This window comes from Meleagris gallopavo, chromosome 5 (assembly GCF_905368555.1).
Source record: "Meleagris gallopavo chromosome 5, MGAL_WU_HG_1.1, whole genome shotgun sequence".
NCBI lineage: Eukaryota > Metazoa > Chordata > Aves > Galliformes > Phasianidae > Meleagris > Meleagris gallopavo.
In genome coordinates this window covers 10,125,755-10,150,972 of record NC_139408.1, presented here as the reverse complement: position 1 = coordinate 10,150,972, position 25,218 = coordinate 10,125,755, and the positions used below count along the sequence as shown (strand labels likewise).

The following is a 25,218-nucleotide window of genomic DNA, read 5'->3' as shown; positions in this document are numbered from 1 at the left end:
TAAATTGACACTCTAAGCAACTGATTTTTTATTATTTTAAGTATAGCCAACTAGATTCACCTGAAAGAGTAAAGCTAATCATTGCAACAACAATGTGGTCGTGGTAACTGTAATTAAAGACAGGCACGTTCATCAAGATTATGTAAAAGTAATAACAACTTTCTCAAGTGTGCTTTAAGAGAACAGAGTGCAGATATACATACTTAAAGATGCATGACTGGAAAGCAAAATAATTATTCTTTAAAAGTTGGGGAAAATATACCTGCTTAAAATAGGCAAAATAGCAGATGATTTCTGTAGCAGTTAATCATAATGATATTTACGTCAGAGCAAATTAAATGCTTCACAACCACCCTGGTGCTTAGCTGGGTAATAGAAATAGCTCTTTCTGCCAGATAGAAGTTCAATGGTAATTTCAGGAATGTTATTATTTTTAACCCTCCTTTATTTCTTTTCAAGAGTATTTCAAATTTTAAAAGGAAAAAAAATCATCCTTACTCAAAGACAGCAATATTAAAAATGAGTGTGGTGTTCATATCAAAATACGCACTAATCTAGTGCACCTTCCATTGATTCCCAGGCAATCAACATTGTTTTACTTTCAAATAGACGTAAATGAATACATGGTGGTAAAACTTTCTCACTTATTACCCTTCCTTCATCTCTACAATCACAAAGCTGGGCTATCACCAGCTGAAATATATTTATATATGACATAGCATTGTACTGACCTTTCAAGTTCAACATCCAGAAGTACTCAGAGAGACATTAATCTCTTTCAGAGAAAAGATCTTTGTTTCTTTTGATGAAATACCCTATTCTCCTCCTGAGAAATCCAAAAATGTACTAGACTCACATAACGCATAGATCCTCAGTAACACAATTTTAGGCAAAAAAAGTTGACAAAGTGATTACCTAAACAGTTCAGTCAGTTATAAACCTTCTCTTGTTCAGAAAAGTAGAAATAAAGTCTAGCTCTTCATTTTCACCAAGTTGTGATTTTGGGAGTTGAAGGGTCAGATGAAAATGAGTTACTGAAATCAACGTTAAGGAGTTCTATTAAAAATTTGTTAAATGTTACTGGACCAGGTGAGTTTAATCAGTCCTTTCCATCTCTAACTTTATAAATTCTGCTATTCTTATCGACATAATGAGAAATCCTTTTAGACTGATTTTGGTGTCAATCTGAACTAGATGTCAAAAAAAAGGTAAGTCATCTTCATTTACTGTAAGCTCAGAGACTTCATTTTTGCAGCAGATATTCTGTCATAGTTTGCTTGAATTCTGTGGCAGTAAATTACAAGATACGTCAATGTAAAGCGGCAGTGAAATCATTTATCATTAACTTGAAGAGGCCATTATTCAGCTCTGGAAGATGACTGTTTTATGAAATACAAAAGGATGAGATCATGATTTAGTGACTAGAAGTGTTCATTTTCCAAAACAGCAGTACATAGCAAGGGTGAAAAAGGAATGAAGCCCAAACAGTTGATACTGCATACTGTTTTTATGTTTTCTATCTTAGTTAAAATTGGCTTTTAGAAAACTTGTTGCTGATTAGCAGACACTTTTTACCGGTTGGCTGCTATATCTGCACTTCTTTCTCTCAAATTACAACTCTCACAAGCCACCTCAAGTAGATGCCCTACCTGAGTGTCAGGAAAAAGATTTAAAGAGGTATAAAGCTTTCTAGGTTCTAAAGGTTATTTGAAGTATTAGATTTTCTAAATATGCACTTTAAAGAGTCCAGAAATTATCATTTATTTTTTGGGTTTTTTCTTTTTTTTTTTTTTTTTTTTTGACGTAGTCACTAACGTATTTGGCTGCTTTACAAAAATTATCCCCACTTAGGAAGCTTACTTATGTAAATAACTAATAGGATGTTTTTTGTTACGACTAATTTTGTAAAGATTGAAGATGTGTTCAGCACTGAAAAAGGAAGCATTCAACAGAACACAGTATCAAATGCCATAAAGTTATCGGTTTCTAGAAAAGAGCAAACATGGGATTTCTCTTTTTATGATGCAGTCAATAAAAAGCACTGAAATGCCTACCTTTTCCAGCTGGTGCATCCCTTCCTCTACACAACAAATGGATGCCAATGTTCTCAGTGTCTGGGGATAAAGGCACCTGAAATAATCCTGGCGACAGATCTTAAAGAGAGCAACGACACCTCCTTCCTGCAGATGAAAAGTAGAAATTGGAAAAATAGCCCTAAACATATCTCTACAACATGATTGAGATTGGGACAGAGGGAAAGGCAGAGTCCTTAATTAATATATCCAAATTAGCTATCATCAAAACAACAACAAAGCTGTTAAACTTGCACAGAGAACTCAAGTTGATTAATGCTTATACAGAAAGTGATGAAAAAGTAATATAGCCTCAGTAGGAGGTGTGCTTAAGCAATCGACTTTTACCAAAAAGAACAAATTAAATTAAACTTGACATCCACATGAAAATGACAAAGAATTATCAATAGGCTGCGGCTGGAGTGATATTTAATTGATAGTTCAACTACATGCTATTAATTAAAAACAGATTTGTTAGCAAATATTTCACATTCCTCTATGTTTCTGATATCCATACCATAATTTTACATTAATAAAATATGAAAGAGAAGGTCACAGGTTGAAGAGCTATTGAAAATGTCAAAGGTGACAAGTTCTACAATGATACAATCCATATATTCCTCCTCTAGCACGTACAATTTGCATTCCTATGCATTTTTCTTCAGATATGGCACATAACAAAAAATAGTTGAGTATATATAAATCCCTATAGTAGCTGCCCTTCATCATTTCCAACATAGTGCATAAACATAAATATTAGCAAAAGTTACATAATAAATGGAAAGATACAGATACAAACAATATATGCAGTTCAGGTTTTTGTTGGATTGTGTTGTTTCTAAATGTTATGCTTGCCAAGCAAACTACAGAAGCTTTTATTTTATTTATTTTTTTCCAGGTAAAAGTAGCCACACAATGAAGAAAGAATTTTAAACATTATTCACAAACGAAAAGCCATGGTCTAAAGTATTGATACTATAGGTTGAGTGAAAATTAATTGGAATCATGGAGCAAGTTTAATATGGATTGTTCAGACTAAGTCTACTTAAGTAGCCTCTATAAAAAAATATCTTTCAGATTTACTTATCTTTTTCTCTTCAGCCAGTTATAGTATTTGAAAACTCAACAGGTTATTCTAACAAAAAACGTCCAAAGTACAATTCAGAATTCTTCCACATTTTTGTGCTAGTTCTGCTGGAATTTAGCAGAGAATAATAGAGTAAGATAATGTGTCCATTCAGCCTGGCAAAAAATAGATATTGTCTTAAAATTAAATTAGAATTAGACAAAAATGAACATTTCAATATAATTTCAGGATTCAAATTTTTTATACTATCTTTTTTAAAGATATTTGTGCCTTTTCAATGAAATCTGTGAAAAGAGAAGGCTTAATAAGGTTTCTTAAGAGTAAAATTTATTTGTGGAATTGTAAGAAGTGCACGTATATCTTTGAGTTATTTTATATCTACGGTGGCTATATTCAGCTTACTGCACAAAGACATTTCACAGCCTTTAAAATAAAAGGCAGAACACTAACAAGAAAAGTTCTTACAGTGATTCTTCCATCCATAAAAGGATATTGGTATTTCCCCCTTGTAAGTAATTGAAGTATCTATTAATAAGCATAGAAATGAGTGAGTACAGTGCTGTTCCCAGATCTGAGGTAACTGGGACTTTTTCGGTCCTATTGTCAGTATGAAAGTACTCACAGTTCTGTGGGATCAGAGAAATCTGGTTCTCTAATTTGATTATAATAAGCAGAACTTTGTGAATGACAATAATGACAACTGCACGTTGACTTCAAGCTTTCTCTCTGACAAATGGGTGCCTTGCTCTTGTCTCTGAGGGACAGAAAGTGATTTATCACTATGTTTGTTGGGAGAAGATCCAAATTGTTTATTATGTGCACCATATACTATTACCAAGTTATAAAATGTTGACCATAAGTAATGAATCTAGAAAGCTGTAAGTGAAATATAGAGTCAGTAGAAAATAGTGAGCCTGATTCTATGGCTTGTCAAAAGCACTCAGGCACCCAAAGCTTTTCTGGTATCTCAGAATTCTCCAGAAGTAGTTCACCTTTTTCTGAATCTGTCTCTCTGATGATGACATGATAACAAAGCTACTCCATCTCACAGGGCTAAGTATAATTTGCTCACATTTATTCTTGTACTTTATACTTATTTACCATTCAAAGAATCCTAGCAGCATAAAATTTCTCTTGCTTTGGAAATCAGCCAGCTGTACACCTTTGCTAAAGCTCCTGATATATCTAACCACGCTTTCGTCTTTCTATTTATCCTCTGTAGACTTTTGGTCAATAACTGGAACCAAAAGAACACCACAAGAAGCATTGCTCTTGCTGTAATTCAAGTTTCATTTGGGACAGGCTTCACATACTCTGTTCAGTGATAGGGCAACCTGCTTTACTGCTTGATGATCTGCTTTTCTCCTATACTGGATTAGCAGGAATTCAATTTCCTAGAGAATTCCCTGAGATGAAAGGCTAACACTAGATAAAAAAATCACCTGAAATACAATCACAAGTATACGATGAAGGATGTAATGAGGATAAAAAGCCACACTGCACAAGGAGTCCAGTGAAGAGCAGGGATAGAAGGCATGTACCCCTAATGAGCAGTGTTTTGCAGGTTCGGCCTCAAATAATTTGAAGAGCAGCAAATTCCATCAAGTCCTTTCCTTGTGATGGAAGACAACACTTATAATTAGCTTGAAAGATGATCTCTGAAGAAATCTCTGCAGTAAATACTTGCTAGACATGGAACTGACGTACAAAGAAGATAAGGCCATGATGTACTAGAAGCTTTTGTGAGTGCAAGTGAGCTGCTGCACATCTCTACAGATTCATTCAGGCTCAGTTTCTCCAGAGAAAGGTATGATAAGCAGGTATGGTATATTTGCTTTCGTTGTCTTGTGTTCTGCCTCTCTCGTTTTAGGAGATTATTATTATTATAGCATTCAATCTAGAATAGTTAGTATTACATTCTAATTCATCAGTGAAATGGATTTCTTTTAAAACATTTTCTGTGTTACTTGATGTTGCACTATGTATTTATTTTAATTCTGGAACGGATTGCTATGGATTCTTCTGATTGTCACAAACTTGAATCAATTTAGAGACAGTCTACTTTAGCAATGCTAGAGTTTTTGACAGGTGTTCAAATTCACTCAAAGCATTTAATTTTCATTTTTTAAAAACTCCTTGTGATCTTGGAACATGATGGTAAAGGTTTAACAACAAAGATACTAATTTGTGGGTTTTAATAAGAAAGATTTGAAGATCAAAATCTAATAGACTATATTATGAAAAAGATTGTGAATACGCTCCTGGAATGGATGCAGTCACAGACAATGATATAATTAAGTCATGCTATTTTATGCCTAAGTACATGTCATGAGATATGACAGATAAAGAGGATTTTAGCAACATTCAGATCCAAAGGTAAGAAAACAATCCACTGACAAAAATCTGACTAAAACAAGCTTTTGCAACAGATTCTGCACCTGACTCTTCCTGTCCTCACTTTCTCTTTTTGCTTTTAAGCCCACTGGTGTAGTTTCCTTTCTTGCACCTTCAGCATTGACAGTAGATAAACATGGCAACTAGTTCAAAATCCACAGCACAGCGTTTATTTCTCTGTTAGCTCAAAATTCAAGGATTGTTATGATCACTGTTATTTAATTTTAAGGTTTCTCCATTTCTTATCCTGTGCTTACTGCTACTCATTTATGTTAGCTGTCTTAAGTCATCACTTCATGTGGAGAGCATTGAGCAGCCATTGGTGAAACAGCAACATGACATGACCTTCTCAGAACATTACAGTTACATTTCTAAAAGGAAAAAAAAGTATTGAACTCATTTTAACTTTAACCTCAACACTCAAAACAATTTCCAAATGGAATAAAATTGTAGGTGGCTTTGTAGAAGAGGATTTTTGCCTTTCAAAGACTTTTTGATTTTGATAACAGTATTAGCAGGGGAAAATAAGGAAGAGAGTGTGGTGATTGAAAACCTTACCAAAATGAAAACAATAGATCAATTTCAGGCAGCTTTCCAAACTTTATGTCATTTTTGATTTTATACTCAAAATTTTGATGTATCATAGAGCTATAATTGATAGCTTAACACAAAAAACACTAAATGCATTTCACATATTTCTCTGAATTATTCTACTTCTGTTTAGTTTTTTTCAACAATAAGAGCACTCTCAAAGGAACTTCTGTGTCCATGAGAAGTTTTGAGATCTTTGCAAAAACTGAATCCATTCTTGCTCTTGTAATGAGCTGGTGCAGTGCCAGATTATTGTATTATTATTTTTTTTTTAATCACCTTGCACTTTCCCTGTCATAGCAACCTATTCAAGTGATCGAATACAAAATTCTAGTCCATCACGTTTCCTCTGCCCCCATGCTCAGTGATGCAGGTAACTGATGCAACACAGAAGATGAAGATGAGTCTGAACAATTACATTTCAGTGCATAGAGGAAACAGGGGTGCATGACGAGTGATACAATCACCACTGTAGTTTGGCAACCAAACACCACATAGGGTTCTTTGCATAAGAGAATGCATTTCCTCACTTGGAAATCATTTATTGCATCCTGTGACACATCCATGTAATATTAGTAATAAATTAATTTAGTGATTTTATTGAAGGTCAGACTTCACTTCTGCTAAATGGAACTGTCTGTGGAATTCTCACAATGACAAAAAGTACAAGACAATTTTCCTCAATTTGTTAGTCCTGCACTTCCTCAATATTAAACATTTTAAAATTGTTTTGGATACCACTGAGTGGAGCTCAAATACCAATTCAGAAAAAATTAAACCACTCATGCTGTTGCCAGAATCACTACACATTTGAGTATGCTTCATTCAGAGCCCTCAGTGGTACCTTTTACGATGCAAACATCTATAGATATAGATAGAAATAAAACTAATTAGATAGTGCTATTTAACTTCATCTCTGAGCAGGACAAGAGGTTGGCATGTTCACTCTACAAACAGAAGCTTGAGAAATTTGGGAAAAGATATTTCCCTCTACGTACACTGAAGATGAGATTATTCTATGCTTGATCTCACAAAATGCCTTTCTCACTTTTTCAAGATCCAAGTATCAAAGGTATAGACTTTGCAGGGATTGATAGAATTGTGAATCTCAGCAGAGCAATGGGTTTAAATCCAATGTTATCAGCAAATTCATCAGTTCATCAGTAAATGAGAACACACTGCATGAAGTATCCTACACTGCGATGATATTCTTCTGCAAAAGGTAAATAATGGATGCAAAGTATTTCTAAAATTACATCTTTGATAATATCTCTGTCATCCTCTGTACAAATAGCTAAAGAGTTTTTCTGTTTCTCTGTGTACTCAGTAGTTATATACATAATCAATTGCAAAGTTTCTCTACTTACATGGCTGATACTTAGAAAGTACCGTCTGGTGAGACACTAAAAAGATGCCCAAGATGCTGAAAGGAGCAGCAGTATACCTGATGATACAGACAACTGCAGAAGAATCAATACCCAGAAGCCAGCTGGAGCTTATTCTACTGCAGTTGCCTGTAGAGGTCTTGAACTTTAATGAAGAACAACCTTTGGAGAGAAATACCAAAAAACTACCTATGACAGATACTCTTTTACTAGTGATGCTGTTTAGAGCTTAAACATAAAGCTGAGCTAGAAGTCAGGGCAGTTGGCTTTCTTTCTGCCCTGTCCTTAGCACTATAAGTCATGTATTTTGGTATTTACAAATCCATAATCGAGATAAAGTGCTGAAATGTTAATAGAAAGGTTTTCCACGTAAAAGCATTGGGCTGCTTTTAAGAAGTTACTTCTCCTTGGGTACTACCTTTTCAGTATGTATTCCTCTAATATTTATGTTTTTAAGTTTAGTTTCAACAGATTAAATTAATTTTGGGATGCACGTTTTATTTGAACTCAAATTGACATCTGAAAATTTCAGTCCAGAGCAAGATTTGACCTCAAGTGTAGCAAAGTGTAGTAATTACATCTGAAAGGCTTAAGAAAGCTGTATCAGCAAGACAGAAAACACATCTACAGGTTTCCATTCCTCTGCTTCCCCATACAACTTTTGTCTGAATTGCTTGCCTGCAATGTAAAGAATCGTCAACATTAATTGGACAATTGAAACTATTGAGAATTTCCTTCCGTTTCACTTCATTTGGGGTAATTAACTAAATTATGCTATTTGAGTTGTAAGAGCTCATTATAAAGCAGGAATTTGGGGAGAGGATAGGAGGAACATAGGCAGAACAAAATAACAGCAGCCTTCCAGTTGAGAGGACGTTATCAAGACAAAATATATAGCAGTAACACTAGCTATAGGCAGGAGGAAATTTAAAAAATGGACACACATTGAAACAAGAGAATATCCAACTGAATGCTGTGGAATAGCTACATCATGAAGAAACATCAACTGACATGAGTCTTCTTGTCTGCTACCTTTTCTCTTTCACACCTTAAATTTATTTTGAAAGCAACAAAAGGAAAAAGTTCCTTAGAATAAGTTTCTGGTCTTCTTCAACCTACATTACGTCTCCTGAAATGTAGGATTTTACATTGTACTACTCTATTTTTTCAAAACTCAACACCACTAGGGTGAATAGTAAAATAACCTACTCAGATTGCTAATTTTACTTTGAATTAATCCATGTATTTATCCACTTACCTTAGCTATGATACGGCACAGATGAGTACCTTCCTGGGTGAGGCTGAATAAGCTGTTAATTGCTGACTCAGTGATGTACACGCTATCCGACGATTCTATTTGTCTCAGCAGGTTCTGTGTGACATAAGGTAAATAAAAACCAGTTACTTCCAGTGATAAATGTGACTATTGTATTTAAGATGAAATAAAGTGGGAAGTCAAGCCCATTTACTCTGTGTGATAATTTTCCTTCTCACCCAGCCCAAGCAAAAATAAAAACAAGGGCAAGAGTCAAAACAGTAGTATTATAACACATTCAATGTCACATCTGAATAGACATAACTAAGAATAGCAACATGTAAAAATAAGCATGAATAGAAAAAGAGGAATGTGTTTGAAAACATGTTAAAAAAAGAGCTCAAATTATTTAGTAAACTATTATCGTATTTGACCTAGAATTGAACTATAAACTTAAGAAGGAAACTGTCTCCATGCAGAAACTGTATCCCAGGGTTGTGTTAATATTCTGCATTATTCATATGTAATATTGCTATACCCTTTCTAATATAACTTTCTATCTCTAGGATCATCATTATTGTCAGTTTAGGCATAAAACTGAAAGGTGATACTGACTAATAACTGGAATTAATAGGAGAAATATATTTCATGTATTTGTTTCTCAAATACATGAAATAGGTTAAATATTTTTATGTTTGTAAGTAATTATCTTGCATCTTCATGTGTGCCATTGCGGTTGCACAGGTAAACATAACTGTTAGAAAATACAAAGCTTAATGTTATTCTTTGAAAGTTCATACAATCACAAGGGAAAGAACTAATTGTATTTATTAGAAGGACAAAGGCAAGTGTTTATGTATTTAATACAGCTTTGAAAGAAATATCCCTTATTGTATTTTACACTGTTACTGACGCAAAATTCAGTTATCTTCCCTTTAAAAGGTTGCTTTCTCCCACTCTTAGTGTCTCCCTTAAATAATCAGTTCACACTTTAATATTAATCCTTTTCATCAATAATTCCTGATACGCTGATTTGAAAAGAAAGCTCTTTAGTAACCAACCATCATGGCCTCTCCTTCAGATCCTCTGCTCCAGAGCAAACTACCCACAATGTGGTTGTAAGGCAGAACTGGGTGCACAACCTTGCTGGATGATTCTGAGAAATATTATTTTCATGTTTTTTATTAGCAGCCTCTCCTCCAAGAGATCAGCAATGCAAATGCTTATGGGATATTGCAGAGTAATTAATCCTGCTTTCTTAAAATATACAGGGACTAGGATTTAATGTGTCAGCAAATATCAAAGTGTCCAGAGGCAGAACTATCAGCAATATAGGACTTCTCTTCAAATTCAAGAGAATAAGCATCAAAAGAATGACTGCCTACTCACTGAATTTGCAATATGAAGTTATTTATGCACTAAAGTTCATACACCACCTTTCATGTTATTCTTGTAAATTCTAACCAAAGTGTGTTAGTAAGTAGGTTGTTACCTTGACTATAATTCTGAAAATATATTTTGGACACTTTCTAGCAACTACAGAAGATGATTCAACTTTTGCTAATTTAAAACGTCAAGGTACAAAAGAATTTAACCAATACCATTCAGTATTTTGTTTTAGCACAGTAGTAAATACTGTTTAACAATTACTTCTTCATCAAGCCTCTCATTCTCCTGATGGGATAAAAAATTCAATATAACATCACTTCTGAAATATAGACAAATTAATTGAGCATAATTACATTTGTTGGGGTTTTTTGAGCAAGATTAAAGGGTGCAAAGGGATAGTTAATGAGGTCTCAAGAAAGATACTAGCATAAGATAGATTGCTTAGGCTTTCAAGTTATTACCTCAAGGATGGTTTAATGGACAAAGTATAATGCATCTATAATCTCAGATTACTCTGTGTTTTATCAACTTTTAATCACCACTGGAAATTACATGTCATGCCTGTAGTGCTACAGCAGTATTTCTAGAATGCTCTGTGCACACACATACGCATGCACGCACACAGAAGTTTTGCTCTCATCAGTCCTCACACTATGGAGGAGGGAAGTTTTCTAAAACCAGTGATGGTTATGATAACCCCACACAAAGTGTTATTTGCTGTTTTGGTCCAAAAAGAATACTGATAGTCACACACAGCCTGTACAAACGTTGCTATTTTAATCATGGCTTCCCAGAGTCTAAGATTAAGCTCTAGTTAAAATGTGTGCTGCAATAATGTATATATTATATGTATATCTTCTAGAAGTTTTAGCTTTCAATAGGAACTGTTGAGAGCAGGAGAAACTTTGAGGCTTCTAAAGAAAAGCAGTGCCTGTACAGGGAGAAAAAATATGTACAAAGGTCTTGCTAAGATGATATTATCCAGAGATTGACCTCCTTGTACTGAAAAGATAAGTATCAGGAACAGTAATTAACACTGTAATCTACAAGATCATTTTGCTTAGGAAACAAATCAGGTGAAAAAACACATTTAGATCTCTTTGCAAGATATTTGAATTACTGATCACCAATTTGCTGAAAAGAGATATAATTATCATCCTTCTCTTAATTAACATTCTCCTTCAAGACTTAACATTGGTGAAGATGTTTATTATTATTACTTTTATTTTTATACTGTAGACTAACCTGCGCCTCATGTGTTAAAACCAGCTCTATCAACTGGCCAAAATACTGAGCAACAGTAGTGAGTGTTTCATTAATAGAAGATTTCATAGACTTCAGAATCTGTTCATCCTCTACTTGTATGCACCTAAAACAAAAGAGACAGGGAAGCAGCAATGAAGGAAAACAAGATGCAATAGACTCCAGTTGTTTATCAACATGATTGCCACAGGTGAGCTCTACACCAGAGTATCAAAGCTTTGTCTGAACATAGTAAGCATAGTAAGCATAACACCAAAGGACAACAGTAGACATTAATGAATACTTTGGGGATCACAATCTACTTCATACACTACAGGCCTATTTGCTGCAGATGTTGTGTTTATATCAGCAGAACTCTATTTTCCCCTTATGCTTATAGTTACAGACACTCGAGGATGCCTGCATTTCAGCTGCAGCTCTGCTTGTGAAACACAGAGGGGCATACTAAAAAGTGTTCTCAATAATTTTCATTTATTTTCTTTGTCATAGTTTAATAAAAGCAGGAACAAGGGAACAATCTGAATGTGTCCAAATGAATAAAGATCATTTAAGCAACATACTCAAAAGAAAAATAAAGCCCTCTGTGAAGAATGATTATACAGAGCAGTTTTACAGAGTTGATGTAACCATCTCGTAACCAGTGATACTTGGTGTGACTGGTGAAACAAGATAAAGGTGTAAAACATTCTACAGATGAATTATTCAAATGAAATAACTCATACTGCTGCACAGAAATGCATTATTTTAATTTGTCAAAAATTATTCCACCTCATCAAGATGCTGCAATGGAAGATATGGTTTTGTTGATCAGTGTTTCCACCTACATGTTAGGTTCCCTTTTCAGAACTACCTGTCTTTCATTTAACAACTTTTTGTCAAACAGAAAAAGAGAAAGAGGATCACTACAGGATCTTATTAAATCAATGTGTCCCATAGTAGAATAAAAAAGGAAAGTTTAAGTAGTGCAAATTAGGCAAACACCAGTAGTGCTCAAGGGATATTCCTTCCTGATCATTACATGTCGTCTTTTTCCCTCATGATCTCCTGAGAATGACTGATATGGCATTTGAAGTAGAGAAAGACCAATTGAACTGCAATGGAGGAAACAGGATAATGTACATAAGGTAGGGTAAATATCATGAAAAGGATTATATAGAATTTCTTATTTTATATTCTCAGCATTCTAGAGTGCATGGAGCTAATTAAACCTACATATGAAATTAAAAGAGTACATATTTATTTGGGCTTAGTTTTTTAATATATGGATACTCAGAGGAATGCCAACTATGACAGTCTATAAAGAAACAATATGAAAGTTTTCCACAGAAGCTGAAATCTTGGCTCCAGAAAACTCTGTAGAAGTTTTGTCACCTATACCATTAGAATCAGACTTTCTCCCTTGACACCTAAAAGCTATGAAAAATCATCTTCCATATCTATGCCAGGCTCTTTGTGCAACAGCAGATCCCATCTTTCATTAAGATGCAGTTTAGATAAAAGCAATTCACTTCATCCACTGGGGCTAACATTCAGAAAGCCTTTCAGAGCTGCAGGGGCCTAGTTCAAACATTTGAGAATGGTAGTGGATTTGCACTTCTCATCACAAACTCTACAACATAATAAAACAGCAAAACAAATATTTCAACCCAAAAATTTAAAATTACCTTTCTGTAAATGCTGTAAATTCTGAACACTTGTCTATTAAAAGGTTTTCCATCTGGACAGATAGAAAGAAAAAGTGATTTTTAGTATCCATGTGTGTTTGCTTTTTAAAATACATGTTTGCTCATGTTAATCAGGTAGAAAACCTCCAGAACTATTATGTCATATAAGCACTATTTCTTTGTGGTTTTTTTTTCTCTCTAATCTTCTAAATAAAACAAGTAGAGATAAAAATAAGGTTAATAAAAACATAGCATCTAGATCTTAAATGCAAATAAACTCACAGATGGGGCATTTAAATATTTCAGTGCAGTGATCACCAAAAACAAAATTTTTTATTTGTCAACATGACCGGCTTTGACAATCAGGCCTATGATAAAGTAGGATCTATGTTGAGTCCAAAATGTTTTTTACAACTAAAAGGAAATTATATAAAGAAAAAAAATAAAATGAGATTATATAAATTTGCACTTATTACCAAAAACAAAAGAGAAAAGACATCAAATGAAGCATTCCTACCTGATTCATTTCTTCCGACAAACTCCTGGTAAATGCATTGTATTCATTTACCATGGAACGTACATGGCAATTGACTCTTACTGTCATGCTGTGGACTCTTTGCCATCTATTCTTTTCCAACTTCTGAGCAATCCTGGTCAACTCTGTGCTTATTATCCAAGCTCTTTTTAATAGCAGCTGTAAATTATCACTTGTGCTATACTGTGAGGAAAGGATGAGTTCACTTTGTTCATCTTTCTCAGTGCTGATCGGTTTGGACTGGAGAATACACATGCATTCACAGTCTGTCATCAACTTCAAATCTTCCATCCACCGCTGGACAGAGTCCACCTGAATTAAATGCATGCTAAGAGGCAGGGAAAGAAGGAAGAACAAGATGAGACAAAGAGATCTTGGGATAACCATCAGTAATAAAACACTGTTATATCTAACTACCAAGTTGCAATTCATTGCCAAAAAGTAACGGACTGAGCAAACAATTTGCTTGTAGTAGTCAATGAGAACCATGCTTTCCTTTCTATTCCAGTAAACAAGTTTTGGGTTTCTGATTACTTTCACTCTACAAAGCTGCTACAAAAAGCATACTACAAAAATCAGAGAAAAATCAGTAGAGACTGGGGATGACTAAACAGAATTTTAGGCTGCAGTTTTGGGAGAAAACAGTCCTGCAGTCCTTCCCAAATGTAACATTTGATACGATGAATTAACAAAGTTATGTATTTGCTTGCTGTTTATAGACCTATACTTCAAAAATTTTTTTATACACTTCATCTGCCAGCGTCTGCACAGGACAAGTTTTACCTTGCAATATCTCTCCAAAGCTCTTACATCCACTCTGGGACAGCCAAACCAAGACAACTAACGGTATTATCAGCAGTATCAATTTCTCCCACATCATAATCCCCATAAACCTCAGTTGGATTCTTCTTTCTGATGAGAACTTTGCCTTCTCTCATGTTTCTCACTGTTGTCTGTAAAATTTGCACATCTGACTTCCAGAGCACATTTTTGCACTACAGCAATCAAACTGTAAACAAGTGAGGCTGTAAGAAACTCCTTGACCAGTAAGGGCACAAGGGCAATGAGCCTGCCTTTTGAGCCCCTGCACCCTCTGACAGAGGCACAGCTGTTAACACATAGAATCAGAAGGTTGGAAAAGACCTCTAAGACCATCCAGTCCAACGTCCTGAGCTGTTACACGAAAGCCTGCCTGTTAGAGCAAACTCATTAGACAATGATGGGGAAGGACCTTTCAATTCTTGAGCTCAGCACCAGTTGAATTCCCTTCCAGACCCCTGAGGTAATGCTGCACAAATTACTAAATTTTGATTATAAACGTATTCAGGAGGCTCACCTCAAGTATAGTTTTACATAAATCAACAGCAGACAAATACAAGGGATCAGTTTCATTGATCCATTTTCCCTTTCACCAAATACAGTGAAACTTCTTTTAATTTTAAACTTCACAAGCTGCTGCTATTTAAGGTCTTTATTTTACTCAGCATTGAGGACTATGTAATTGTATTTTATGATTGATTGTGACTCACTTTCTTCTCACTATGTGTAGTCTCCTTATTGCTTTTTTGGATGTGAAGCAAGGTTTCCTAATAGACAAAAATAACAACTCCAAAAGTTTGAGATCATGATTTATAATGACATGCACAGTTTGCGTGCAGTAAAAGATAAACTCATTTGACAGAGTAATGTATTTTTCATTTCCAAAGTGCACTATGATAATTGATTAAATCTCTGTTTAGTAAGTACAAATAAACTCTTATATTATACATTCACATGGAGAAAAACTCAAATATAAGGTTAGTTGGATAAAACAAGAAATAACTCATTTTCTCTATTCTCAAATAGAAACCTTCACTCCAAAAAGAAAAAAAAAGATTATGAAATCGTACACAAAATACTTTAAAGAAATTCTCATTTGTCTCAGTTCCTACTAAAAGTAATTGACCAAAGTACAGTTGTGTAATGTAGAAATTTTTGTCATCTGAAATTTAACGTCCTTTAACTCCACTGGCAAAAATACCATTTGCCTTCTCTCAGACCAAAGGACTACTGAAAATTCCCTTTGTTCACTATGTCAACTTTTCTGCTACATCATGCTTTAAACTAATCTCATGATCAGTCAAGTGAAAAATGAACTGTTCACTTTCATTCACTTCTCCAGGTATTTAGACAAAATCTTCTGAACATTCAAGGCATGAATTTGCAGATTATCTTTTGCATATTAAAATAAGGAAAGCCAAGTAGAATCATTCCTAATTAACTTTTAAAAATCATATTCCAGACAGTATTTAATGATGTCTCAAAACAAGTTGAAAATTTCCATCTTGTCACCCATTACTGAAAAAAAAATAAATTACCACACCTACAAAATAAAAACATCCATAATGGGACAGACTAAAAACTTGTCTAGCCCATTATCCTGCTCCCAACACGGCCATTAGCAGATGCATAAGAAACAATTCTGAGAGGCATTGTAGGAGCCGAGCAACCCCTCCTTCCCATCTTCTGGCAATTAGTGGCTTATGAACTTCCTAAGCCAAAATACACATCTGTGCAGGATGTTTTCACAATTCATGAAACAAAAGTAGCCATTAATCCCTTTTTGAACTCAGTTAAACTTTTGGCCTTTACAACATCTAGCGACAATAGCTTACACTTTGATTATGGTTTGTATGAACAACTATTTCTTATTGCTTATTTTAAACTTGCTACCTTGAGATATTAACACAAGCTCTGCAGTTCTTGTACAGCAAGAGATTTTGAAGAGAGAGCTCCACAGTAGCCGCCTTTGTACAATTCACTAGCTTATTCACTGTGACTGATTTCCTTTGATTTAGCTCATTTTTAAGACATCAAAACTGTGTTTATCCAATCTGTCAGCATGCAAAAGTGATCTCTCACCTCTGATCATTTGATTACGCTTCCCCACTTTTCTTAAAAAGTTACCCTATGGCCTTCCAAGACGAGATGCAGCAACAGCACACAATAGCCAAAATTCAAGTGCATCAGGTAATTTTGTATTTGGATTATATTTTCTGTACATCTCCATTTTCCAAGAATTCCCCAAATTACTTTTGTTTACTTACGTGCTTTGAAGAGAACTATTTTATGTTTATCTTCCAGAAAGCCTAACTATTTTTATTTCAAAATGAAAATTCAAAATGAGCGATAACATAGTTTAGAGTTAGTTGCCCTATGATGTAAGACTCAGTACTGACAGGTACTTCAGTGATTGCGTGGTTGCAGTTATTTTGAATTAAGCTGATCAATTTCACATCATCTGGAAGTGTTATCCTGCTGTTATAACTATTTTTCAGGCACTTAACAAATACACTGAGCATTATTGGTTCAAGAATAAGGGATCTTAATGGTGCGATTTTGCCCAGATCTGTTTCATTAAGAACCATTAGGTAGTTAACTGGCAGAGACCTTCATGTATAAAGTTAACTCTCCACTAGTTTAATTTAGTATGCCTTGGCATACTGACAAGACAGCAATTTATGAAGACTGCACACCAAAAAAGCAGCATTTCAGGTAAAAATAGAAGTCAGTACAAAATAAAAATTCAAAAGAAAGCATTTCTTTAATGTCATCCTATTTTAATTGAGGTTGTAAAACAGCTGAAGTTTTCAAGATCATTCAGTTGAATTTCAGTCACTAGCAATTCAAATACACTGAATTCTAGTGCACTGCCAAATGTCTGCTTAAAGACTGTATTCTGACATAATCATCTGGCTGAAACAAACTTACAGCAACAGCATGTTGGGAGTATGTTTCTTCAACAGATGCTAAGACCTTGTTCCATATGGGCATTTCCACACTACGTAACGCTTTGATGGCCAATTTCATCATGGAGAAGGACTCATGGAAAAACATTATCATCTTACATTTCTAATATGTACATTGTTTTCAGAGATACCAGCACTTTTCTTCTTTTTTTAATAAGTAGTAGGCTAATGAATCAGGTGATCCTTAGGACAGATCAAGCAACCCTTTAGATAGCAATCCTCCCTCTCTCACGTTGGTGCGATATGAATACAGAAGTACAAAAGTGAAGAAATAACAACTAGATCATATTTACAGCTTCCAGCTTGGACCTCTCTACTACAGTTTTACTGGCAGAAATACATACCTTTTTAAATTGCAAGTGTTATCATAAAAAAGAATTATGCCTCCATCTTTTATACTGAATTTCAATAAGTACAGAAGTTTTGTGTTTTATAACAGCATGTGAAAGACTGAGCTAATCAATTCACATGAATATTCCCAGGGGCCATCACATTTATAAAGTGTAAAGACTTCTGCTGCGTAGAATTATGGGTTTTTTGAGGCTTCTTAGTCTTTTTATTCATTTTCACCTATTATGACAGATTTATCACAGATTCTAATGATAACATTTAGTGAGGCTTCCAGATAAGCCTACAGTGAAAGTTGTTGCCAAGACTTACAACTATGCTCAAATTTATTATTCTAATTAGCAGCAGGTAATTAATTGGCAACAAACAACTTCTCGAATGGATTTAGCCCCCTCTCTGAACATAACTCATCTCTAATTTTTTTCTAATACATCTATTCAAAATTATTCATAGGTACCCAATATTCCCAGGGCCAGTTTCTACATTAATATAATAGACAGCAGAACTCAACTATCAGTGGAAGGATTTAGTGAAGAGCCTTAGAAAAGGTTCTTATTTATACTCAAGTCATTTAACACTATTAATTGCTTGTAAGAGCCTTGTGGATCTGTGATATACTTGCACTACTTTTAGCAAAAATTTAACATAACTAGGGAGGTAGCTTAAGTGATAAAAAGTACCTGTAGGGTAGTTGATTTTTAAGTGTACACGCTTACTTTGAAGATCACTCAGAGTAATCAGGGTCTATGAATATTTAGCATTTTAATTGATGTGGCAAGCTAAAGGATTAGTCCAATGACTTGCACAGTGTTCACTCTTCTCCTCGATTTGACTTTCTTTTCTAGTATATCAGTAACCCAAACTCACAGAGAAAAGAAGAGTTTAGTATTTAACAGGCTGCCCAGAGAGGCTGTGGAAGGTCCCACGAGGTGTTGAAGACCAGGTTGGATGGGGCCTTGGCCAACCTGTTCTAGTACCAGATCTGAAGATTGGTGGCCCTACATGTGGCAGAGAGGTTGGAACTTGATGATGGAAAGGATGGGGTCCATTCCAACCCAAGCCATTTCTATGAATTAAGACTTTACAAAACGTTAATGGAAAGAAAAGTATTTCCATATCTTCAAAAAAAAAAAAAAAAGGTAACAGGTTACATTAAAGCCTGAATTATAAGGAAAGTAAAAACTAAAGACTAAACAACAGTAAACACTTTTAATAGATAAGATACAGTATGTAAATTAACTATAACTTCATTGCACCTAATTAAAAGGCCACATAAATCATTTAGCATTAAGTGCTACACCAGTGTTCTTCTCAGATCTTTATGCTTTTCTGAGAAATCCTCACTGTAAGTTGTCCCCCTAAAAATGTCTGAAAATATTATACTGTCCTAGAATTACTGGCATATTGTAGAACATAAGACATAATATAGAATCACAGACCAATTCAGTTTGGCAATTAGCTTATGTAAAATTTAGGTAAGCTTCACAGATATTAATTTTCTTAAGTAGGGCCAGGTCCTTTCCAGCCTCTGTCATCTGAAGAGATAGGCAGAAGACAAAAGAACTAGTTCAGCCTAGTTTTGTGGATTCTCACTTTGTGCCTGGTACATTACGTTGTAAAGACAACAGCTACCTCCACAAGCACATTAGATTCTGTGAACTCAGTGACTTAAGACAGCCATAAAAGAGAAAAGCATTTCCTAGCAGAATTTGGAAAGAAATGCTAAATAAACTCTGCCAGCAGTAAATTAACAATAGTGTAAAGCTCTGCTTGGCTTGCTTGCAGGCAAAGCTGAACAACAGTATGCCAGTGTTGTCACAGTGATCACCATCTAAACAGATAACTGATGATTTTCCATTTGCAATAACATTGATATTTGCAATGATTTCTGTTGTATTTGCAATGTCACTCCTGGATAAGCCTGTCTCGATTTTTAATATTTACATAATACATATAATTCTGGCTATCTCACAGCAATAAATTATTAAAAATATCAGCTGACCAAGATTTGTGTCTTTTGTTCAACATGCTACTCGATTATTTGTCCTGCCTTAAATGGATTCCCTTCATTCACAAGAAAATTGTTTTCGATGAGCTGGATGAAGTAGTCATCATTTTCATCTTGAGGTAAGGTTCTGAAATAAGGAGCTATTCTCTTACTGCAGAGACAAAAGCAGTACTGACAAGATTCTGCCACTTTCGTTCTTGTACATACTACATTCTGTGCCTTGAAAAAAACATGTGTTATATTTTTTTTCAGAATAAATGTGATACTAGAGCTGAGAGGTCTTCGCTTTGTATGAAGTTCCTGAGTCCTACCTGAGTCAGATTGTATGTAGCCCAATAAACACAGAACAGCATACCCTGATGGAATATCACAAGACGGCTCTACTCAGAACATTTGTACATCTTGTTTCAGACATTAAGTCCTGCAGCATGCTGATAATCTCAAAGGGACATTGTTGCCACCATACATTTAAATTGCTACTTATTGCCCAAACACCAGAGTTCTAGCTCCCATAAATAGCTCAGAGGTTCCTGAAACGTGTGATGGGAGAAACGTCAACAAGGCCAACAGCAGGAGAAAGTGTCCTCAGGTTGTTCATCCCTGTTCATTGTTCCATGATGCTCAAGCTAATCTTGTAATGACAGAGGGCAGTGTTCCTCACTACTTTTGAAGAATAACATGATCTAAAAGGAATCCTTGTAAACACCTAGCAGGGATAGGGAATAGAAATATGAAGAAGAGAAACAACACAGGAAATAATCTAGGGTCACAGATCATGAAAATGCTCAGAAACAATTGCAAGAAAGGACTAATTTGGAGACTAACATGAGAGTTCAGGAAAGTAGAGCCAGCCCCTCGTTGAACATATATTTTTTTCCAAATGTGCCTTAATTTGTCGCTTAATAACAAACAGTAGAGATTTCTGTGCCTTTTTCAAAGGAATTATGACATGCATTATGAGCAGCACCATTAGCTTTTCACCTCCTGCTATTTACTCACATAAGGTCCTAACCCTACTGATTAAATAAAGCCTGTTTTACTTAATGAAGAACGCAACAATCATTTTACAGGGAGTTATGAGATCAGTATCATTCAGGACAGTACAGAAACTTGGGGACACACAGTCACATCTTTTCACAGCAACTCTAGCTAAAAAAAGCCAACAGCAGGCTATCATAGAATTGCATTAGAATATTAAGCTTCAAGAGACAATTTAAAAAGATGAAAACTAGCAACAGCGTCACAAATAATGGAATAAGTTGCTAGAAATACCTTAATTAAACCTTCTCATTCAAAGAAAATATTTTCTTACCAAAGGAATCCAACATTTAAGCACATTTATGTGCTTCTGTGGAAACAGAGAACTGAAAATTAAACCTTAAGTTACCAAATGCACTCATCTGATAGCATAAGATCATATGTTCAAAAATAGCTTAAAAATGAACTCAAAATAGTGGGTTCATAAGTGCTCTTTTAAGCAGCTAGACTAGAGCCTCAGTGCTCTGTCGGTAACATCCTATTTCTCATCTAAATTTCTTAATAGTTATTTCATTCCCATTTGGTTTCAAGTTCCATGTCACATAAGAACTTATTTTTTAAACAGATTTTTAGAAAGAGAACACACCCTTCTCAGCTTCTGATTTATAAAAAATTAACAAGCAAAACTCTTCGAGCTGCCTTTACAGCTCTTCTCCTCTTTACTCCCCTTGCACCAAATATTCTGGTGGCTGCTGCAAAATCTGTTTCTTAGATACTTGATATCATGTTTGATATCGAATCAAGTCTCAAACTGACTTGCACAGTGGCATTAGTACACCCACATCTCCACTAGAAATATATTCTTCTCACAGCCTTGGGCTGATCTTTCCGTTACACACCATTGCAAGCATCCCATGAACTAGTCTACACAGGCCACTTTTCCCTTTCCATTGAATGAGTTTCAGATTGTTGCAGATCTTCTTGCTGAGTCCCTAACACAAAGCCTTGAGATTTCAACTACTCTTTTCTTTCCTATTACTTATTGCCTCAAGATTATCTTGCTAGTAGTGCTCCAAAATTTAAGTCACAGCAAGCTGTGCCACTCATGAAATGAAACATTTTAATAAAAACAAGTATGTAGAGAAATTGCTGAAGTCTACTATGAATTATCTTCTTTCAAAAACAACCCTTGTGATTGCCCTTTCCCATTTGACTCTTTGCCTGATAGTTATGTCTTTCTGTATTTACCAGTAAATTACCTTGTGCAGTCTCTACTGATTTACCTTTTCTATGAAGGAAAATAGGAAAACAAGGTTACCTCATAACAGAATAAATGTTATTCAGTGTATTCCATTTTCAGCAGGTTCACATTTCCATTTCCTTTTTAATCTCAAATTTTTAGCTACTCTCTTAGAGCTTCTTTCCTAAATTTCTCCTCTTTTCCCTTCCATTTGCTTCTTGTCCTACCCTTCCTTGTTCCCTAGATATAAGCACAATTTTCATCTGCTTTCCTCTTAGAGTCGATACAAAATTTTGCTAGCTACTTCAACATCTACATAGTTCTTCTCCTGCTTTTGGATTGAATTGTGTTTTCCTTTTCCCAGATACACTTCTTTACTTTCTATGCCTCTGACATATAATTGTTGATATGTCAAATTATTGACGATGATTGTCTTCATATAGTCAGGGTACTTTTTACACATTTTTAGTATCTACTCCTTACTAGTTGTTTGTATGAAGCAGGCATTCCTTACCTTCTTCTCTTTTAATCTGTGTTTATTGAATTCATACAATTCATATATGTTAAATGGCTTTTCTCAAAAGTCTCATTGGAAAACACATAACAGTATAGACAGTATATACAGGAGTCCTAGACTGTCAAATCTCCTCTTAAAAAGTTATTTAGCAAACCTAAACCTTCTCGTTAGCCTTCCCACAAGGTCCCAGCCAACTGCTCAAGACTAGGCCACAAGAAAACCAATTAACTGCACATGTGTAAGCTCAGGAGTTTGCATGGCATACTTTCCTTCTGTACACATTGCCTCCTTCCCAAAAAATAGATTGTTTTAGGCTCTGGCATAAAGATAAAACATCCTGTTTCACTTCTGTTTTTCAAATGTGTTTCAAATTCTGACTTATTTCCCCCTTGCCTACTCTACTCTGCCCTTCCTCTACTACCATCCTCTTTCTGCTTACATGTGCTGCCCAGTTGCCAGAGAGAGACCACTGAGCCAAGCAAAAGAATGAGATATCTGCACTCCATTTTCTGTATAAGCCCAGATTTGTATTTTTTGATTTACTTAAAGCTTGTGTCACCCTCCAGCCACAATAAATTTACTCAGAAGAACAAAGTGATCTAGTGGATAAACTGCTTGAATAGAAATTGCAAAATTTGGACTCCACTCTTTGCTTTTCTACTAATACCCCAGCCATTTCTGTCACCTTCTGCCAATTTGCCTTCTGCCAGACTGGCTCTCCTCCGCGTAGCTTATAGAGGATAAGGCATTTCCTTGCTTTGGCACTTGAAAGTTGTGCCTAGCATTCTGATGTTGGCTACAGAGTACAGGTGCTACCACAACACATGAGAGAAGCAGGCAAAACCTAAGATTTTCAAAGCAATCCTGAGAGGAATTCTGAAGGCTAAGTTGCAAAAGGCAAAAGGAAACAAGTCGTTATTTATTTATTTATTTATTTTTACCACCAGGAAGGGACTTCTGAATGAAGGACAATAGCCAAAGAGAAGAATGCCTGAGCTGGAACAGTCTAATTAAATTCTAAAATCCAAAGCAACTGGATTCCAACACATGAAAAAGACAAGAGTTCCAGAGGGTTCTTCAAAATGCTGAATGAGGTGAGGAAGAAGCCACAGACTGGTTTCCTGGTAAAAGTACGGATGAGAAGGGTAAGAGTCCCAGAGACTGTTTATTCCTTGGAAGTAATTCATTAGTGAGGACTTTTCACCTTGCTGCTGTTCACAGCAGCTCTGCTAATCTCAGATGCTGAAGGGGAGGAAGGGAGAGAGCAAAGTATGCTGAATAAGAGCACCATTGCACTGATGTCGATCTCCTTCTTCAGAAGGGAGCAGATGAAAGAAATTACGTAGCATAGAGAATAGAGCTGGGTAGCTTTTACAAGGTGGGAGAAAGTGTTACAAATATTGACAAAAGGAAGGTTGAAAAAGTGTCTTCTCCCCTTCTCTAAGTGAGTAGGATGAAGCAACTGATCCATTTATTCTTCATCTAGTGACGGCGGACTTTGGGTCACTGACAGTGAATCTCTGGCACAAATGATGTACCCATGATTCATGTGGGTATACATGGTCTATGTTCTGCAGTGCATTAAGACAGAACAATGATATTTTCTAGAAAAAAGCATCATTACAGTATTACTGTGCAAAAATAAGTCAATTATCCCTCCTTAATTATTTATTTAGCATTAATAAACTCTAATTGGCAACAAAAGGAACATAGGAAAAAGCTAACAAGAGGAAAAAGTGTAGCAAATGTGAACATGGGTTTGATGTTAGTGTTTTGCAGTAATATATCCCTGGTTCAATGAATTATCCCCTCACATCAAATATAAATTGATATTTTATGCGAGTACACTATTTTGTATTAAAAACAAGTGAAGGGTAAGTTTAACCAAGTTATTATCTGCTTTAATGCTTTATAATGCATTTCTTCATATATGTTTTATAATATATCTTACATTTCCTCATAGTAGAGCAAGAAAATTTAATGTGAAAACATACCAGAACTGCAAGCAAGGAAATATACCATACTATGATGTTCGTTACAGATGTCAGTCTTAGCTAAAATTTTCTTCACATAAATTACTGCGTTAACAGAACTTCATGACTGATCCACGCCAAAAATTAAAGTCTTATTCACTCAATATTCTTTCACTTTCCCTTTGCCATTCCTATTTTAAGAGCAGGGTTTTCAGAGGAAGGAGATATCTTTGTATTACTGTTTTTCCAGAGTGCAAGAATAAATCTAAATTGATTCATTAAATGATTTTTGACACTCCATAAAATTTTCACAGCATCTGCTAAATGGTTTCTCAAAGCCTATCAGTTGTCAAGTTGGGTATGCTTTCTGTAACTACTGTTGAGACAAATCAGACTGGAATTGCTGAGATAACTTGGCGCATCACTAAGTGCAAGGAAAAGAATGTGGAATTCAGGTTCCAGCTTTCACTCTGATTCCTGTTCCTGGAAGGACTCAAAGCCCTCAAATCCAGATCCTAAATTTGGAACAATCTGATCAGAACTGTGCACTTGGGGTACAACTTTATGAGAGATTTTTCCTCTCTCCAGCATCCCCTACCCAAATAAGTTCCACTCCTCTAAACTCATTACTAAACTGGGCTATAATGAAAAATTATTCATAGAATGAAAAATTATCCATTGAAAAAAACAAAAAAGATTGAACCTCTATCCTCTAATTACAAGCAGAGAAG

At 35.2% G+C, this 25,218-nt stretch overlaps 1 protein-coding gene across 4 annotated transcripts in view; it reads right to left on the bottom strand.

Annotated features, from left to right (window-relative positions):
- Positions 1-25,218, bottom strand: part of INSC (INSC spindle orientation adaptor protein) — a 129,720-nt gene that overhangs the window by 52,850 nt on the left and 51,652 nt on the right. For all 4 annotated transcript variants that reach the window (XM_085224205.1, XM_085224203.1, XM_085224204.1 and 1 more), the window contains 5 exons: positions 13,618-13,963; positions 13,101-13,153; positions 11,419-11,542; positions 8,788-8,901; positions 2,055-2,180 (listed from right to left, as the gene is read on the bottom strand). In XM_085224205.1, coding sequence (XP_085080331.1) covers positions 2,055-2,180; positions 8,788-8,901; positions 11,419-11,542; positions 13,101-13,153; positions 13,618-13,963 — 763 coding nt within the window. The remainder of the gene's footprint in view (positions 1-2,054; positions 2,181-8,787; positions 8,902-11,418; positions 11,543-13,100; positions 13,154-13,617; positions 13,964-25,218) is intronic.